Below are 15,108 nucleotides of genomic sequence, written 5' to 3'. Positions count from 1 at the left end.
TAAAAAAAAAGGCCAAAACCTAGGAAGAAACCTAGAGAGGAACCAGGCTATGAGGGGTGGCCAGTCCTCTTCTGGCTGTGCCGGGTGGAGATTATAACAGAACTATGCCAAGATGTTCAAAAATGTTCATAAGTGACAAGCATGGTCAAATAATAATCATGAATAATTTTCAGTTGGCTTTTCATAGCTGATCATTAAGAGTTGAAAAACAACAGGTCTGGGACAGGTGGCGGTTCCATAACCGCAGGCAGAACAGCTGAAACTGGAATAGCAACAAGGCCAGGCGGACTGGGGACAGCAAGGAGTCACCACGGGCGGCAGTCCCGACGCATGGTCCTAGGGCCCAGGTCCTCCGAGAGAAAGAAAGAGAGAAGGAGAAAATTAGAGAGAGCCAAGATTTTCAAAATGTTCATAAATGACAAGCATGGTCAAATAATAATCAGGAATAAATCTCAGTTGGCTTTTCATAGCCGATCATTAAGAGTTGAAAACAGCAGGTCTGGGACAGGTAGGGGTTCCATAACCGCAGGCAGAACAGTTGAAACTGGAATAGCAGCAAGGCCAGGCGGACTGGGGACAGCAAGGAGTCACCACGGCCGGTAGTCCCGACGTATGGTCCTAGGGCTCAGGTCCTCCGAGAGAAAGAAAGAGAGAAGGAGAAAATTAGAGAGAGCCAAGATTTTCAAAATGTTCATAAATGACAAGCATGGTCAAATAATAATCAGGAATAAATCTCAGTTGGCTTTTCATAGCCGATCATTAAGAGTTGAAAACAGCAGGTCTGGGACAGGTAGGGGTTCCGTAACCGCAGGCAGAACAGTTGAAACTGGAATAGCAGCAAGGCCAGGCGGACTGGGGACAGCAAGGTGTCATCATGCCCGGTAGTCCTGACGTATGGTCCTAGGGCTCAGGTTCTCAGAGAGAAAGAGAGAACGAGAGAATTAGAGAGAGCATACTTAAATTCACACAGGACACTGGATAAGACAGGAGAAGTACTCCAGGTATAACCAACTGACCCTAGCCCCCCGACACAAACTACTGCAGCATAAATACTGGAGGCTGAGACAGGAGCGGTCAGGAGACACTGTGGCCCCATCCGAAGAAACCCCCGGACAGGGCCAAACAGGAAGGATATAACCCCACCCACTTTGCCAAAGCACAGCCCCCGCACCACTAGAGGGATATCCTCAACCACCAACTTACAATCCTGAGACAAGGCCGAGTATAGCCCACAAAGATCTCCACCACAGCACAAACCAAGGGGGGGCGCCAACCCAGACAGGAAGATCACGTCAGTAACTCAACCCACTCAAGTGACGCACCCCTCCTAGGGACGGCATGAAAGAGCACCAGCAAGCCAGTGACTCAGCCCCTGTAACAGGGTTAGAGGCAGAGAATCCCAGTGGAGAGATATTTATTATGGATCCCCATTAGCTGCTTCCATTGACCACCCTGACAGAACTACTGAGTTCCTTGGCTAAGATGGGAGAAACTTCCAGATGGACAACATTCTCTACGGTGCTTCATCAATCTGGGCTTTATGAGTGGCTAGACACAAGCACATGACAGAACACCTGTAAAGAATCTTGTAAAGAACACCTGTAAAGAATTCTTTCCACAAAGAATCTGTGGTATAATGAGACAAAAAAATGTAACTCTTTGGCCTTGAATGCAAAGCGCTATGTCTGGAGAGAACCAGGCACAGCTCATCACCTGTCTAACACTCTCCCTACCGTGAAGTGTGGTGGTGGCAGCATATGGGGATGCTTTACAGCGACGGGGACTCTGAAACTGGTAAGGATAGAGGGAACAATGGATTCAGCCAAATACATACAAATCCTTGATGAGAACCTGCTTCAGAGTGCAAACGACCTTAGACTGGGGCGAAGATTTATGTTTCCAACAGGACAATGACCCAAAGTATACAGCCAAAGTAAGACTGGAATGGCTTTCAGATCAAGAATCTGAAAGTCCTCGAGTGGCCCAGCCAAAGCCCAGACTTGAATCCCATTGAAAATCTGTGGAAAGACTTGAAGATTGTTGTTCACCACCACTCGCCCATCTAATTTAAGAGAGCTTGAAAAAATCTGCAAGGAAGAATGGGAGAAAAATTCCCAAATCCAGATGACTCAAAGCTGACACAAACATATCCAAGACAACTCAAAGCTGATACAGACATACCCAAGATGACTCAAAGCTGTAATCACCACCAAAAGGTGCTTCTACAAAGTATTGACTCAGGGGTGTGAATACTTATTTAAAATTAGGTCTTTCTGTATTTTCAATACATTTGCTAAAATTAAAAAAATTAAAACATGCTTTCAATTTGTCCTAATGGAGTATTGTGTGTATATGGGTGAGAGAAAAAAATATATTTCATCAATTATTTTTATTCAGGCTGTAACAAAATACATAAAGGTCAAGAGGTGTGAATTCTTTCTGAAGGCACTGTATATGAGTGACTGTACTACACACAACCAGGTTTTATGTTGGCCACCTACTGACCCCCCCAAAGATATTTTATGATATATATACTGTATTTTTTCCCCCTCAATGAAATGTACTGCTAAACATAAAGGTTTAAGGAAATACAGGCAGGGACCACATTACTACAAGACAAAACAGTTTGCTAAATCAAGCACGGTGATCTTGTAAGTTTAAAAGCAAAGCTTGTTTTCATATAATGCAAAAAAACGTTTGAAAACAGTGGAATGGGATTAGGGTGGTGTGTTAAGAATCCAATACGTTAACTTGTATGCCGTACTAATCACATTATTGTGGAAGAACCTCCTCTTTAGAGTATGAATTATGATTGTTTGAGAAGGTTTTAATCTTAAGAAACCTGCATACACATTGACGTACAATAGACAAACATAGCTACTGTAGTAGGACAAAGCCGCGTGCTGGAAACCCTTGGTATAGCACGGGTGAAATAAGCATTGTGGTGCTCGTGTGAACTCACTTTTTTTCCCCCCGCTTCAGACAAATGCCTACTTCACTTAATACTTCGTTTTTTTTAAATTATACTTACATTTCTGATTAGCTCCTATTGTGAAAAGACTGCAGGTTCTGTTATTTACTCTTGGTCTGAGAACAGAATGAGCAACAAGACAAGTTACCACCAAAACGTGTGATGTCATGCTACATATGGTACTAGCATACTCTATATACTGTAGAAATGAATCCCAAATGGCAACCTATTCCCTATATGTCAGGGGATTTCAACTCTTACCCTACAAAGTCCAGAGCCAGATGGTTTTTTGTTCTAACTGATAATTAATTACACCCACCTAGTGTCCCAGGTCTAAATCAGTGCCTGTTTAAAGCAGTGGAACTGGCTTCGAGGTCCAGATTTGAGTACGAGGGCCCCATATCGTGGAGCACATTCGACCAATACACTATGGAGTGTCGTTTGGCCTTATGGGCCTTCAAGAAGTATTCATACCCTTTGACTTATTCCACATTTCGTTGTGTTACACCCGGAATTCAAAACAGATTAAATATATTTTTTTTTATCTCATCCATCTACACACAATACCCCATAATGACAGTGATTTTATTTTACAAATGTATTGAAAATGAAATACCAAAATATCTAATTTACTAAATGATTTACCCCCCCCCCCCCCCCCGAGTCAATACATGTTAGAATCATCTTAGGCAGCGATTACAGCTGTGAGTCCTTCAGGCTTTGTTTCTAAAGTGTTAGAACACCTGGATTGGACAATAATGGCACATTATTATTTTGTATTCTTCCAGCTCTGTCAAGTTGGTTGTAGATCATTGCTAGACAGCCATTCGTTCCTGCCATAGATGAGGAAATATAAGTCAAAATTGTAACTAGGCCACTCAGGAACCTTCAATGTCATCTTGATAAACAACTCCAGTGTGGATTTGACCTTGTGTTTTAGGTTATTGTCCTGTTGAAAGGGGATTGTGTCTCCCAGTGTCTGGTGGGAAGCAGAAGGTACCAGGTTTTCCTCTAGGCCTCTACCTGTCCTTAGCTCTATTACATTTATTTTCATTCTAAAAAAAAACTCCCTAGTCCTTGCCGATGACAAGCATACCCATAACATGATGCAGACTCCACCATGCTTGTAAATTTGAAGAGTGGTACTCAGTGATGTGTTGGATTTGCCCCAAAAATAACACTTTGTATTCAGGACATAAAGTTAATTTCTGTGCCACAATTTTTTGCAGTTTAATTATTTTTTATTCTGTACAGGCTAACTTATTTTCACTGTCATTTACATTAGTATTGTGGAGTAACTACAATGTTGATCCATACTGTTTTCTCCCATCACAACCATTCAACTCTGGTGACTTTTAAAACAGTTACATTGGCCTCAGAGACTGAAAAACAGCTTCTATCTCAAGGCCATCAGACTGTTAAATAGCCATCACTAGCACATTAGATGCTGCTGCACTATATACATAGACATGAAATCACTGGCCACTTTAATAATGGAACACTAGTCAATTGAATAATGTTTACATATTTTGCATTAGTCATCTCATATGAATATACTGTATTCTATGCTATTCTACTGTATCTTAGTTTATGCTGCTCTGTCATTGCTCACCCAAATATTTATATTCTTAATTCCATTCCTCTACTTTAGATTGTGTGTATGGTTAGATATTACTGCACTGTTGAAGCTAGAAACACAAGCATTTCGCTACACCCGCAATAACATCTGCTAAACACGTATATGTGACAAATACATTTGATTTGATAAGGAAATCAGACAATTGAAATAAATGAGGCCCTAATCTATGGATTTCACATGACTGGGCAGGGGCGCAGCCATGGGTGGGCCTGGCAGGTAATAGGCCCACCCACTGGGGAGCCAGGCCCAGCCAATCAGAATGAGTTTTTCCCCACAAAAGGGCTTTTTTAGACTGATGAATCTGAGGATTATTTTCTGTTGTCCGGGTGGCTGGTCGGATGTGGAGGTCCTGGTCTGCGGTTTTGAGACCGGTTGGATATACTGCCAAATTCTCTAAAATGACATTGGAGGCAGCTTATGGTAGAGAAATTAACTTCAAATTCTCTAGCAACAGTTTTGGTGGACATTCCTGCAGTCAGCATTCCAAATCCACACTCCCTCAAAACTTAAGACATCTGTGGCATTGTGTTGTGTGACAAAACTGCATATTTTAGAGTGGCCCTTTTATTGTCCCCAGCACAAGGTGCACCTGTGTAATGATCATGCTGTTTAATCAGATTCTTGATATTCCACACCCGTCAGGTGGATGGATTATCTTGGCAAAGGAGAAACACTCACTAACAGGGATGTAAACAAATTTGTGCACAACATTTGTAGAGAAAAGCTTTTTGTGCGTATGGTAAATTTCTGGGATCTTTTATTTCAGCTCATGAAACGTGGGAACAAAAATGTACATGTTGTGTTTATATTTTTGTTCAGTAAAATTTGTAATTATTTCTCAAAACATAATTCCACTTTGACATTTGTATTTATTTTTACCTTTATTTATCTAGGCAAGTCAGTTAAGAACAAATTCTTATTTTCAATGACGGCCTACCGGGGAAACAGTGGGTTAACTGCCTTGTTCAGGGGCAGAACGACAGATTGTTACCTTGTCAGCTCGGGGATTCGATCTTGCATCGGTTACAAGTCCAACGCTCTAACCACTAGGCTACCTGCCGCCCCCACATTATGGGGTATTGTGTGTAGGCCAGTGACACAAAATCTCAATTGAATCCATTTTGAGTTCAGGCTGTATAAAGTTAAGGGGTGAATACTTGTTGTAGGTCATAGCGTGGTAAATGGTATGTAGACATAATGTATGTTTAATACTGTAATGGTGCTTTAACAATACTCTGGTACCTGTTCTTGTAGCCTTCTGTTGAGGGGTTTCTTCCATTGAGCGAGGCTGCAGCTGGCAGCAGGATGGCAGGAACTGACGTCAGGTCATAGGCCTCATAAGAGCTGGAGGGCAGAGGTACACAGCATCAACCCCAACACCCAGTCAACCCCACACCCCCTCACCCAGTCAACCCCACACCCCCACACCCAGTCAACCCCACACCCAGTCAACCCCACACCCCAACACCCAGTCAACCCCACACCCAGTCAACCCCAACACCCAGTCAACCCCAACACCCAGTCAACCCCACACCCAGTCAACCCCAACACCCAGTCAACCCCAACACCCAGTCAACCCCAACACCCAGTCAACCCCACACCCAGTCAACCCCAACACCCAGTCAACCCCAACACCCAGTCAACCCCAACACCCAGTCAACCCCACACCCAGTCAACCCCACACCCCAACCCCAACACCCAGTCAACCCCACACCCCAACCCCACACCCAGTCAACCCCACACCCAGTCAACCCCACACCCAGTCAACCCCACACCCCCACACCCAGTCAACCCCACACCCCCACACCCAGTCAACCCCACACCCCAACACCCAGTCAACCCCACACCCCCACACCCAGTCAACCCCACACCCCCACACCCAGTCAACCCCACACCCCAACACCCAGTCAACCCCACACCCCAACACCCAGTCAACCCCACACCCCCACACCCAGTCAACCCCACACCCCGTCAACCCCACACCCAGTCAACCCCACACCCCAACACCCAGTCAACCCCAACACCCAGTCAACCCCACACCCAGTCAACCCCACACCCAGTCAACCCCACACCCAGTCAACCCCACACCCAGTCAACCCCACACCCCCACACCCAGTCAACCCCACACCCAGTCAACCCCACACCCCCACACCCAGTCAACCCCACACCCAGTCAACCCCACACCCCAACACCCAGTCAACCCCACACCCAGTCAACCCCACACCCAGTCAACCCCACACCCAGTCAACCCCACACCCAGTCAACCCCACACCCAGTCAACCCCACACCCCCACACCCAGTCAACCCCACACCCAGTCAACCCCACACCCAGTCAACCCCACACCCAGTCAACCCCACACCCAGTCAACCCCACACCCAGTCAACCCCACACCCCACACCCCCACACCCAGTCAACCCCACACCCCCACACCCAGTCAACCCCACACCCCAACACCCAGTCAACCCCACACCCCAACACCCAGTCAACCCCACACCCCAACACCCAGTCAACCCCACACCCCAACACCCAGTCAACCCCACACCCCAACACCCAGTCAACCCCACACCCCAACACCCAGTCAACCCCACACCCCAACACCCAGTCAACCCCACACCCCAACACCCAGTCAACCCCACACCCCAACACCCAGTCAACCCCACACCCCAACACCCAGTCAACCCCACACCCCAACACCCAGTCAACCCCACACCCCAACACCCAGTCAACCCCACACCCCAACACCCAGTCAACCCCACACCCCAACACCCAGTCAACCCCACACCCCAACACCCAGTCAACCCCACACCCCAACACCCAGTCAACCCCACACCCCAACACCCAGTCAACCCCACACCCCAACACCCAGTCAACCCCACACCCCAACACCCAGTCAACCCCACACCCCAACACCCAGTCAACCCCACACCCCAACACCCAGTCAACCCCACACCCCAACACCCAGTCAACCCCACACCCCAACACCCAGTCAACCCCACACCCCAACACCGTCAACCCCACACCCCAACACCCAGTCAACCCCAACACACTCCAGTAAAATACTACATGAGTAAAAGTATTTGGTTTTAAATATACTTAACTATTAAAAAGCACATGTAATTGCTAAAATATACTTAAGTATCCAAAAGTAAAATGTAAAATCACTTAAAATTTGTTATATTAAGCAAAGCAGATGGCACCATTTTTTTTGTTGACATTTACAGATAGCCAGGGGAATACTCCACACAGAGATTATTACAGATAGCCAGGGGAATACTCCACACAGAGATTATTACAGATAGCCAGGGGAATACTCCACTCAGAGATTATTTACTAAAAGATGCATTTGTGCTTAGTGAGTCCGCCAAGCCAGAGGCAGTAGGGATGACCATGTGTTCTCTGTTTAGTGAGTCCGCCAAGCCAGAGGCAGTAGGGATGACCATGTGTTCTCTGTTTAGTGAGTCCACCAGACCAGAGGCAGTAGGGATGACCATGTGTTCTCTGTTTAGTGAGTCCACCAGACCAGAGGCAGTAGTGATGACCATGTGTTCTCTGTTTAGTGAGTCCGCCAAGCCAGAGGCAGTAGGGATGACCATGTGTTCTCTGTTTAGTGAGTCCGCCAAGCCAGAGGCAGTAGGGATGACCATGTGTTCTCTGTTTAGTGAGTCCGCCAAGCCAGAGGCAGTAGGGATGACCATGTGTTCTCTGTTTAGTGAGTCCGCCAAGCCAGAGGCAGTAGGGATGACCATGTGTTCTCTGTTTAGTGAGTCCACCAGACCAGAGGCAGTAGGGATGACCATGTGTTCTCTGTTTAGTGAGTCCGCCAAGCCAGAGGCAGTAGGGATGACCATGTGTTCTCTGTTTAGTGAGTCCACCAGACCAGAGGCAGTAGGGATGACCATGTGTTCTGTTTAGTGAGTCCGCCAAGCCAGAGGCAGTAGGGATGACCATGTGTTCTCTGTTTAGTGAGTCCACCAGACCAGAGGCAGTAGGGATGACCATGTGTTCTGTTTAGTGAGTCCACCAGACCAGAGGCAGTAGGGATGACCATGTGTTCTCTGTTTAGTGAGTCCGCCAAGCCAGAGGCAGTAGGGATGACCATGTGTTCTCTGTTTAGTGAGTCCACCAGACCAGAGGCAGTAGGGATGACCATGTGTTCTCTGTTTAGTGAGTCCACCAGACCAGAGGCAGTAGGGATGACCATGTGTTCTCTGTTTAGTGAGTCCACCAGACCAGAGGCAGTAGGGATGACCATGTGTTCTCTGTTTAGTGAGTCCACCAGACCAGAGGCAGTAGAGATGACCATGTGTTCTCTGTTTAGTGAGTCCGCCAGACCAGAGGCAGTAGAGATGACCATGTGTTCTCTGTTTAGTGAGTCCGCCAGACCAGAGGCAGTAGAGATGACCATGTGTTCTCTGTTTAGTGAGTCCACTAGACCAGAGGCAGTAGTGATGACCATGTGTTCTCTGTTTAGTGAGTCCACCAGACCAGAGGCAGTAGAGATGACCATGTGTTCTCTGTTTAGTGAGTCCACCAGACCAGAGGCAGTAGAGATGACCACGTGTTCTCTGTTTAGTGAGTCTGCCAGACCAGAGGCAGTAGAGATGACCACGTGTTCTCTGTTTAGTGAGTCCGCCAAGCCAGAGGCAGTAGAGATGACCATGTGTTCTCTGTTTAGTGAGTCCACTAGACCAGAGGCAGTAGGGATGACCATGTGTTCTCTGTTTAGTGAGTCCACTAGACCAGAGGCAGTAGGGATGACCATGTGTTCTCTGTTTAGTGAGTCCACCAGACCAGAGGCAGTAGAGATGACCATGTGTTCTCTTGATAAGTACGTGAATTTGACTGTTATCGTGTCCTTGCTAAGCGTTCAAAATATAACGAGGTATTTTTACTTAAGTACTCACACAACTGGTGTAATAGGAGAAACACAGGGGGGGGGGGGGTTCAAAATGCTATTGAGAGGCCCCTTATCTACAGAAGGGATATTTTCCTCCATACATTAAGTGTTATGATAATGAATAACCTGGTGTTAAAAAGACCTTCAATTCTTGGGTTTAATTTCAGCTCAATTCATGTTATTTTTTACATTTGTGTCAAACTGTCTCTGTGCAGCTGAGGCCTGTTTCATTTGAAACATGGCTGAGTCCGTCTGGCATTTACAGACAGTAGAGACACAGAGCACAGTGATGCATTCATGTATTCCGGATGAGCTGCTTAGTTACCCCGAAGGCCAAGCGGGGTCTGCTTACCCAAAGGCGCAGGGGCGAGCAGGGGCATGGGAAAGCTCCTTGTGGAGGGTATAGTGGTGCAGGTGACCCGACCGGTGGATCTGGTAGTCTCTGGGCAGGGGAGGGATGGAGCCGCTAGGCTTCAGGGGACGCTCATCTGTGTGGGGAAATTAATTCTAAAGTAAGCTTGACTGAGAGAATGTCAACAAGATAGAGTGGAAATGGAAAAACAACATTGGCTCACATAGAAGATAAAGCCCCAGTTTGACGTGGATGTCGCTGGTCCAAAACAAGTGCCTAGAAGGGTTCACACACACACAAAGGACTGCTGCAACCAAGCCTGACAAATGTCAATAGCTTGGACCGTTGGAAAATACAAATGCTGAGGTCGCCATCTACTGGTGACTGTAGTCACACGTGTCCAACATCAATCAAACTGAGCCTTCACTCTTGTAAACCACATATGTATTTTTTTTCTCAACATTTATTTAACTAGGCAAGTCAGTGAAGAACAAATTCTCATTTACAATGACAGCCTAGGAACAGTGGGTTAACTGCCTTGTTCAGGGGCAGAACTCAGGGATTCGATCTAGCAACCTTTCGGTTACTGGCCCAACACACTAACCACTAGGCTACCTGCCGCCCCCTAGCTGTGGCAGAAAAGGCCATGGATCTTACAGTAATAATCAATTGGGGAAAAAATTAAACAAATACCTCTGAAATCATACTTGGGATACATCCTGTTGTCATTCTTCCATGTCTTATCAAACAGAAAGTGTCTCCCACAGATGTCTTTCTCTGGGTAGTTATCTGAGGAGCCCAGCCGGGACAAAGGACACACCTCTCTGCCAGGGAAGGAGGAAGTAGACCTGAACAGATAAATAACATAGTAGGCCACAAATTAAAATCCATTCAACTGAATGGAGTAGTGCCTAATAATATAGCTAACCTGACTGTGCATCTCAAATGGCACCCTACACCCCATGTAGTACACTCACCCCTATACAGATCTACCTCCATCACTCCAGTATCCCTGTCCCCTTCCCCCTATACATATCTACCTCCATCATCCCTGCACATGTAAATATGGTATTGGAAATTATTTTTTAAATATTTCCTGTATATAGTATGCTTACTTAAATGTGAATTTAATATTTCCTTTCCCCCCCATATTCTAGTAACAAACTCAGCAAAAAAAGAGAAACGTCCTCTCACTGTCAACTGCGTTTATTTTCAGCAAACTTAACATGTGTAAATATTTGTATGAACATAACAAGCTTCAACAACTGAGACAAAGTGATCAAGTTCCACAGACATGTGACTAACATAAATGGAATAATGTGTCCCTGAACAAAGGGGGGGTCAAAATCAAACAGTATCTGGTGTGGCCACTAGCTGCATTAAGTACTACAGTGCATCTCCTCAGAAACTGCATCGGATTTGCCAGTTTTTGCTGTGAGATGTTACCCCACAGTTCCCGGACATTTCTGGGGGGGGAATGGTCCTAGCACTGACACTCCGATCCAACAGGTCCCAGACGTGCTCAATGGGATTGAGATCCGGGCTCGTCGCCGGCCATGGCAGAACACTGACATTCCTGTCTTGCAGGAATTCAAAGCACAGAATGACCAGTATGGCATTGTCATGCTGGAGGGTCATGTCAGGATGAGCCTGCAGGATGGGTACCACATGAGGGATGAGGATGTCTTCCCTATAAACGCACAGCGTTGAGAGATTGCCTGCAATGACAAGCTCAGTCCGATGATGCTGTGACACACCGTCCCAAACCATGACGGACCCTCCACCTCGATCCCGCTCCAGAGTACAGGCCTCAGTGTAACGCTCATTCCTTCGACGATAAACGCGAATCCGACCAACACCCCTGGTGAGACAAAACCGCAACTCGTCAGTGAAGATAAGTTTTTGCCAGTCCTGTCTGGTCCAGCGACGGTGGGTTTGTGCCCATAGGCAACGTCATTGCCAGTGATTTCTGGAGAGGACCTGCCTTACAACAAGCCTACAAGCCCTCAGTCCAGCCTCTCTCAGCCTATGGCGGACAGTCTGAGCACTGATGGAGGGATTGTGCGTTCCTGGTGTAACTCGGGCAGTTGTTGTTGCCATCCTGTACCTATCCCGCAGGTGTGATGTTCTGATGTACCGATCCTGTGCAGGTGTTGTTACACATGGTCTGCCACTGCGAGGACGATCAGCTGTCCGTCCTGTCTCCCTGTAGCGCTGTCTTAGGCGTCTCACAGTACGGACAATGCAATTTATTGCCCTGACCACATCTGCAGTCCTCAAGCCTCCTTGCAGTATGCCTAAGGCACATTCACACAGATGAGCAGGGACCCTGGGCATCTTTCTTTTGGTGTTTTTCAGAGTCAGTAGAAAAGCCTCTTTAGTGTCCTAAGTTTTCATAACTGTGACCTTAATTGCCTACTGTCTGTAAGCTGCTAGTGTCTTAACGACCGTTCCACAGGTGCATGTTCATTAATTGTTTATGGTTCATTGAACAAGCATGGGAAACAGTTTTAAAACCCTTTACAATGAAGATCTGTGAACTTATTTAGATTTTTACAAATTCTTTGAAAGACAGGGTCCTCAAAAGGGGACGTTTTTTTTTTTTTTGCTGAGTTCACATTGCATTGATTATTGCATTGTTGGTTGAGTTTGCAAGAAAGGCATTTCACTGTACTTGTGCATGTGAATTTAACACTTGAAACTTTCGACCAGGGCCCATCAAAAGTAGTGCACTATATATAGGGAGCCATATACATTCTCTTGTACACTTAATGTTACTTACCCCTCTACATTCCAGTTGGAATCCTTTCGGTCCCTGGAGTCTAGAATTTCAACAATAAAACAAGCATGTTGTGATATTCAGCTGTGAGATGTGAAGAAAGTGGAACCAGCATAGTAGAATCAGTCACACTACAGGTGTTTAATATATTAGGATTAGATACTGCACATGTAGCAGCTACTCTTCCTGGTGTCCACATTAAAACCTACAACTACATGAAAGTACAGAAGCGTTATAGGCAAAAACATTAGATTCAATTAACTTCAAAATAAAAATTACATAAGCGTTACTGTAAAGAAAAAAATACTATTTACACACTTCATATATATACAATCATATTCTTATATAGAGTACAGTTAAATTAGATTTTATTAGAGGCGCTGTGATACGTCTTTCTATTCGGTTATTTTTCCAAACTAAACTTGCTTTTTGTCTGGTGGCAGAGCATTCCACGATGGCACGGCTCCGTTAGCTGAGGTCAAGCATTAAACTACCGCGTACCCCGTCTCATCGTGAAACATGACCGGTGTGTAATAGGTAGGCTGGCTAATGAAATGAGGTCAGCGCTCTACAGGAGACTCCAAGGGGCAAAAATATCCTGTTCGTGAGTGATAAGTAGTGCACTATACAGGGAAACCTATCACCAGAACCCTATTGCCACCACACTGGGAAAGGGGGACATTTGGGACGCAACCATATAACCTGGCTCTGGACATAACTATAATGGACCGTCAGACAGTACATCGGTTAGATGGCTCAAAACAGAGCAGCATGCCTGGCCCTTAAAGGAATATGCCAACCTGTAGTTGAAATGTGACCTGAAACGTCGTCATGATAAGGTTCTCCTCATTGGAGATAACGGATAACAAACTAGCACATGGCATAACGCTTTTAAAACAATTACCTGCACTCGATTGCCAAATGAGCCAATAGACGGTATGGGCATAGTTGTCTAGAACATATCCATCCGTCTATATCCTCACGACAAAGTATTATTCTGCCAAATTTATTTAAAAAAAATAAATTAAAGTGTCCTCAAAGTGCGCCGTCAGATTAATGTACTTTTTGACTTCAACTCCCATTGCGCAAAGCGGTTCTCCTAGTCTCCCTGCTAGCAGGATAAGGCCATTGAGCGTTGCCATAGCAACCTGACTCGTAGTTTTGAGCTAGAAATGCGACCTCTACCAGGTTGAATATGGCGAGATTGTAACGCCTACATTGATAGCTAGTTGTAAAATCCCTGAAACAAACTGCACTAACTACTTATATTCGGATATCGACTATTGTAACTTCTCCAGCTAACCTTTCTAGAAACCGCAATGCATTGTGGGTTTTATAGTCGACTTAAACTCAGCTGATTTTCATAAATTGCTTCCTGACACAAGCGTTATAAATCAAAGGCATTTGCATGATTATTAATTTAACACAGAGATCACGAACAGCATGCATGACAATGTCAGGATTGAGATTTTTTTTTTGACTACTTCTCTAGTCTTGAAGAAACATTTGTTTTAAACGCCTAACCACTTGTTAACTCTACTTGCATCCACTTTAGACATTAAAATCAGTCGCCAGTTTCTTCACCGTACCCAAACCAGAAACAGATTTAACGCGTTCTGAAGAAAAAAAACGTTAAGCATACATAACAAGCATTCCTACTTACCGTTCTGAGGGAATTTTCTCCTTGATGTATGGACATGTATCGGCTTGACTGCGGGCAGCCTTCCTCCTGGTAATTGTAACCCCGGACAATGACTACCGGAGAGCGGTCCATAGCTGCCTTGGCCTAACTGTATACCAGTGTAACCCGAGCTGCCCAGCGTCAAGTCCCTGGCGGTGCTGAGAGAAGCCGCTACTTGTAGTGTTATCAACTTCGGGCTGGCTGTAGGGTGCATTACGCTACACAGTACAGGCAATCTAGAGCTAATACGACGCACTGATGTCCAAACTCATAAACTAGCTAGTTGATTAGCCATCACCAGTATGTTATCAAGGAAAAAGACAACTAAAAACTAACTAGCAGCGGAGAACTTGAGAAAGCTCACTAGAGGCTACGTGGCATATTGAGTCTTGTAGTTTCCATGGCTACATACTGTGGATGGCCAAGCAGCAGGCCTGACGTATAATCACAATGTCCCAGTCCTAATCATTTACACAGTAATATACATGTCATATCTACTATACTACAACTCACCAAACCAAACAAGTGTATGTAAAATTGTCAAGTTTGTGATTTCATTAACTAAGCAATACTGTGCTAGTATAGAAGCTACAAAATGTATTTATTGTTAAAATGTCTCAAAGATGTGACTCAAGTCATTACTGATGTGACAAAATAGTGTGGACTAGAAGCAAGGCTCTCTAAGCTTGTTCCTGGAGAGCTAGCGCCCTATTGGTTCAGGTTAGGTACAAATGGGGATGGAGTAAACTTACAGGACCGTAGCTCTCCAGCAACAAGCTTGGAGAGCA

The 15,108-nt window shown here is 45.5% G+C and overlaps 1 protein-coding gene across 3 annotated transcripts in view; it reads right to left on the bottom strand.

Moving 5' to 3' along the window:
• The window catches only part of si:ch211-171b20.3, an 18,614-nt gene extending 3,939 nt beyond the window's left edge, over positions 1 to 14,675 (bottom strand). The window contains exons 1-6 of one of the 3 annotated variants that reach the window (XM_038997435.1): positions 14,303 to 14,675; positions 12,643 to 12,682; positions 10,554 to 10,708; positions 9,861 to 9,996; positions 5,853 to 5,954; positions 877 to 914 (exon numbers count right to left, since the gene is read on the bottom strand). In XM_038997435.1, the coding sequence (XP_038853363.1) occupies positions 908 to 914; positions 5,853 to 5,954; positions 9,861 to 9,996; positions 10,554 to 10,708; positions 12,643 to 12,682; positions 14,303 to 14,534 (672 nt within the window). In that variant the 5' untranslated portion in view covers positions 14,535 to 14,675 and the 3' untranslated portion in view covers positions 877 to 907. Of the gene's footprint in view, positions 1 to 876; positions 915 to 2,365; positions 3,088 to 5,852; positions 5,955 to 9,860; positions 9,997 to 10,553; positions 10,709 to 12,642; positions 12,683 to 14,302 lie in introns of those variants that run through there. The other 2 variants (XM_038997433.1, XM_038997434.1) reach the window with 2 other exon arrangements.
• Positions 14,676 to 15,108: the final 433 nt, after the last annotated feature.

Source organism: Salvelinus namaycush, chromosome 7, assembly GCF_016432855.1.
Source record: "Salvelinus namaycush isolate Seneca chromosome 7, SaNama_1.0, whole genome shotgun sequence".
In the NCBI taxonomy this organism is placed as follows: Eukaryota; Metazoa; Chordata; class Actinopteri; order Salmoniformes; family Salmonidae; genus Salvelinus; species Salvelinus namaycush.
This window is presented reverse-complemented; position numbering and strand designations above follow the sequence as displayed.